We start from the raw sequence: 5,165 nt of genomic DNA, 5'->3' as shown, positions 1-5,165 counted from the left end.
TTTTGTCTTTTTGAGACAGGGTCTCCCTGTAGCCCCAGTTGGTCTGGAACTCACTATGTAGACCAGGCTGGCCTCGAACTCACAAAGAGCCGCCTCCCTCTGCCTCCCGAGTGCTGGGATTAAAGGCATGCACCACCACGTCCGGCCCAATATTTGATTTTTTTAAACCCAAAAAGTCTATCAAGTAGATTTAGTACCCAGTAATGTTTAAACACTAAATTAGATAGCATATTAAGGTACTCCATGGTCCCTCACACATGGTCAAAAACAGACAAATGGCTTATTATTAATTAAGTTTGTCACTAGAATGTTTGCCCTAGGATTCACCTGTACACCTTTTCTTTCCTCCACCCAGGACATGAAAATATATATATATGCCGGGCGTGGTGGTGCACGCCTTTAATCCCAGACACTCGGCAGGCAGAGGCGGGCGGATCTCTGTGAGTTCAAGGCCAGCCTGCTCTCCATAGTGAGTTCCAGGACAGCTGGGGCTACAGGGATACCTTGTCTCAAAAAGACAAAAAATAAAATAAAATTCATATATATATATATTCAAAACTAGCAGTCCTAATTTACAGTATTCAAAATAAGCTGAGTGTACAAAAGGCATTAACATATAAACTATTATTTTATTTTGGAACATAATGGATGCTAAAAATAAGCTTCAACAAGAGCCAATCACTAAAAACAAGCTCAAAGTGTAATCTGGGGCAGCAAATGGGTATGCTATCATCTCTACTACAAGGACGATAGCAAGCTGGCAGAGCTACTCTGATTCCTACACATTGCATCTACACAAATGACAGAACCATCCACTCGTCATGAGCTACGATGAGTGCTTCATAATTCCTATAAAAGCAGGAAGCAGAAGCGGGCTAAGAGATGGCTTAGTGGTTAAGAGTACCTGCTGCTCTTTCAGAGGACCCAAGTTTGTTTCCCAGCACCAAGTTTGGTTTGGCAGCTCATGACTGTCTATAACTCCAGTTCCAGGGACTCCAACACCCTCTTCCTGCATGGGCACTCAATACACATGGCGCACTTACACACATGTAAGCAAAACACTCATACACATAAATTAAAAAACAGAAACAAGGGACTAATTTACCTTCTATAGGCACAGTGGTCCAATAGCAATGGAGACAGCAGCATGATGGGAAATAGCCATGAAAACAAAAAGAAAACACAACTATAACACACACAGTACATACATATAAGTGGGACATAGGCAATACTAACCACCTCTCCCCACAAAACATTAGCTGAAGAATATATGATCTGAGGAAAGTGAACAACTTTTATCATTTCGAGAGGCTACAGTTTGACCAGCCACATACTGTTTAGGACTGGGGCAAGTAGCTCAGTCAATAAAGTACTTGCCAGGCAAGCATAAAAGACCACAGTTCACACCCTACCTAGAACCCATCAGTGAAAAAGGCAGGCATGGTAGTCTGGTGCTGGTAATCCAGGTGCTGGGGACAAAGAGAGAGGCAGATCCCTGAGGCCCACTAATCATTCAGCCTGTCTGATCAGTAAGTACTAGGTCTCAGCCCGAGACCCTTTCAAAAAAACAATACATAACAAAACAAAACAACAAAGTTGATGGCACCTATAGAATGACATCAAGGCTGTCCTCTGGTACACGAATATGTACAGGTATAGGTAAGTACGTACACACACGTGTATACACACACACAAATATGTGCATGCCCCCTCAACCCCATTTACAAAACACTGTTCTGAGTCCCAGGAAGGGACAACAATGTTATATTCTCCCCCCTTCCTCAAATTAAAAAGGAAAAAAAAAGGTTGGAATAAGCGTGGGAGAAGGATTTTAAAGACAGCTGGCAATTTTCATGTTCCTAATTCCTTCTGTGTTTCTAACTTGTTGATCCTCCAGGAAAACTACATTATAACATAAAAATCAAGGTCAATCCAAAATTGATATATCTGTATCCTGAATGGACTAATCAGTCAGGTGTGGTGGTATGTGCCTGTAATTCTAGCATTTGAGAGGTGGAAACAGGAAGATCAGGAGTTCAAAGCCAGCCAGAGCTATATAGCTATACTGCCTGAGCTGCTTGAGACTCTGTCTCCAAAAACAAACAAAAAGAATGGCTAAATCAGTGTGTAGCTGGAGGGCTTAATGCTACTGAAATTACCCTTCTTGGATCCTAAAGGAAAGGATTTCAGTAGTATGGCAGAGAGAAAGGGTAGTTTTAGACACAGAATTTGGGCTTGTTCCTTCTCTGTTACTGAACTTGTAAAACAAGAGTGTAAAAGAAGCCAGGGCTACAAAGTGAGACCCTGTCTCCCCTTCCCCACCCCCAAAAGTATAGAAGACAAAGTATATCTCATTATTAAACACACACACACACACACACACACACACAAAAACAAAAAACAAAAAAACTAACTTTAGCTCTAGGCCAAGATCTAGGTGAGGGTAAGAAGGACTGTGAAAGGCAGTTTATTTCTAATGAAAATAAATGGATGTCATCCACTCCCACTTTTCACTCAGGCTACACAACATTACCATCAGATACCCAGTTGCAGATAAACCAACAGGTAGACTTACTACAACATTATCAAAAACAGACACGTGTCCTGTGAAATCCTCATGCTATGCAACAAGAGCAATACAAACCTCATTTCCTTCAGTCCTTCTGCCTCTATGACCTGCAGAATCTGTTTTGGTGTCATTGGCGCGTCCGAGTAGTTTTCTAATACCTGAAGAAACATAAATGTCCTGACTTCAGTGTGCAACTTCCATTTATATCTGATAGCAATCTATACCATGGTCTACAGTTCTGCTATGAGATACTGCCAGTGAAAAGCTGAGATTTACCACTGTTAAAATTATTTTGGGGCTGGGGATGTGGCTCAGTGGTAGCAATGCAGGGCTCAGAGTTTCAACCCTAGCATGGCATTTGAAAAATTAACTATTTGGGCATAGTGGCTCATGCCTTTACTCCCAGAATTCAGGAGGCAGAGGCAGACAGATCTCTATGAGACCAAGGCCAGCCTGGTCCCCATGCCGAGTTCGAGGCCAGCTGGGGCTACAGGGAGAGCCTGACTCAAAAAAAAAAAAAAAAAAAAAAAACCAACAAACTACAGATACCAAATCACCGTCTCATCAATATACTGAAACTTAGTGAAATTAGACGAAAATACCACATTAGGTTCCAATTCTCAATTCTAAGGACAGATACCTTCTTAACATAAATGTAATAGTATAAGGCCTTAGCAGCTCCAGTAACAGCCGATTTTAACACTGCAGCACAACACTTAAGACAAAAATTCATTCAGATTTTCTTTCCCATGAAAGTGTTGGTATAGCATTAATCCCAGTAATTGGAAGGCACAGACGGGCAGATCTCTGTGAGTTCGAGGCCATCCTGGCCTACATAGTGAGTTCTATACCAGCCAGGCATCGGATCCCCTGGAACAGGAGTTATGGTTGGTTGTTACCCACCATGTGGGTGCTAGGAACTGAACCTGGGTCCTCTGCACAGTCAATGCTCTTAATCACTGAGCCAGCTCTCTGGCCCCCACCTTAAACTCCTGACCCTACTATCTCCACCTCCTGAGATTACAGTCCTGCGCCATGTCTGGCTTCAGCTCTTTTCCACTGTACTATGAAATTCTGGTGTTAAATGCCACAGTACACATGCCATCTGACAACATGACACTATGATTCAGAGTGACTAGCACATGCAAAATAAGGAGAAATCTAATGTCCTACTTAAGTTAGTTCATCTATCACCAAGACTCCACAGTACTTTCTTGGCAAACAACTGCGATTCTTACAGTCTAAGAAGTTGAGTTGTTTTAGAAACATTCCTCTTCTGAGGAAGGGAAAAAAAAAAAAAAGAAAGACATAATCATTATCTTCTTAACTTCCTACACCTGAGCAGCTGCTGCGGCTACTCCAGGCTGACAGTCCTAGCACCCAAAGACTCCCTGCCATCAATAAAATGTGAAGCAGGAGTTTCAAAAGGAATGCTGCAGATGCCCTTATCACTGAAGGAAATCAAGGTTTGGAGACTTTCAATGTCTCATCCTTAACCTCTCTCTCTTCAATTTTTAAACACTGCCCTTGGATAATCTGTGATAATTACTACTACTGCTACAAATTCTGATCCTACCTACCTCTACCTGGCTCTCCCTGGACTTCAAGTTCAAGCAGCTTGTATGACACATCACCATGACTGTATTCTGAACTCTTCCTACTCTAACTCACCTCATACACAACTCCAGTTGTCTCCAGTCCTCCGGCCCCTACATTCTCTACCTCAGTTGGCTCTTGCAGCCTTACTAACCCTCTAGTTGCACACAAGCCAGCAGGCAGGCTACACCTACAGGTGAAATCATCAGCAACAGTTCCTGTTTAGGACCCTAAACCTTTCTGTCCCAAGCTGGACCACAGCATGGGGCTGGATTTTGTGGAAAACAGTCTGGCTCTATAGTCAGCTGCTAGACGACCCCATTTTGTGGTGGGAAATGTTAAATTCTCCCCACGAGTGAGAGGTAAGAGCGGGTCTGTGGGCTGGGGTCTTGGGGATGACAAGGAACAGCAAGCATGCCCTGCGAAGATGAACACGTTATCTGGGTCTCTAAAGAGACCACCACGAGAAAGGTACCGGGATTCTAAGGGTCGGAGGACCGGGTTGAAGACACAAGTGAGTTCTCTGAATTTCAAGAGGGTAAAGAAATGGGACCCTCCAGGTGGAGTATGTGTCGAGTTTTGAAGAGTATGGTCACTGGGGCGCGAACTACAGGCTGGGGCTTATTTGGGTTCTTCAGACGCAGGTACTTGAGGGACGCCTCCAAGTAAGCTTAAGAAAGTCTGGAAAATGAAAGGGAGAGGGCGAAGAGCGGACTATTTGGCGCAGGAAAAGGGGATTATGTGGGTCGGGGTAGGCGCGTCTGAGAAGCGAGCAGGTGCAGCTTATCTATGCCCCCCAGACCCGGATCCCTCGTTAAGTTCCGCAGCGTGTTATCTGTGTCTCCAGGGAGTCGGGGAGAGGGGGGCGGGGGTTGAGGGACCCTCGGGGCTGCGATTCCAGTTCGAGGAAGGGAGGGGCCGGGAAGGTTAGTTCGTGTCCCCCAGGCACAGGGATGCGGTCCGGGGACTGCTTCCGTCACCCCAGGGGCCTATCCGGGCC

General features: G+C 44.5%; 1 protein-coding gene across 1 annotated transcript in view; it reads right to left on the bottom strand.

The window, feature by feature from the left end:
• LOC103740210 (putative Polycomb group protein ASXL1) overlaps nucleotides 1-5,165 on the bottom strand; it is a 40,677-nt gene that overhangs the window by 35,198 nt on the left and 314 nt on the right. The window contains exons 2-3 of the mRNA XM_029567211.1: nucleotides 2,645-2,727; nucleotides 1,106-1,108 (exon numbers count right to left, since the gene is read on the bottom strand). Of these exons, the coding sequence (XP_029423071.1) occupies nucleotides 1,106-1,108; nucleotides 2,645-2,700 (59 nt within the window). The 5' untranslated portion in view covers nucleotides 2,701-2,727. The remainder of the gene's footprint in view (nucleotides 1-1,105; nucleotides 1,109-2,644; nucleotides 2,728-5,165) is intronic.

The sequence above is a fragment of the Nannospalax galili genome, unplaced genomic scaffold (genome assembly GCF_000622305.1).
Source record: "Nannospalax galili isolate Female #2095 unplaced genomic scaffold, S.galili_v1.0 scaffold221, whole genome shotgun sequence".
Taxonomy (NCBI): Eukaryota; Metazoa; Chordata; class Mammalia; order Rodentia; family Spalacidae; genus Nannospalax; species Nannospalax galili.
The sequence above is the reverse complement of the archived record's forward strand: the minus strand, read 5'-3'. Positions and strand labels throughout refer to the sequence as shown.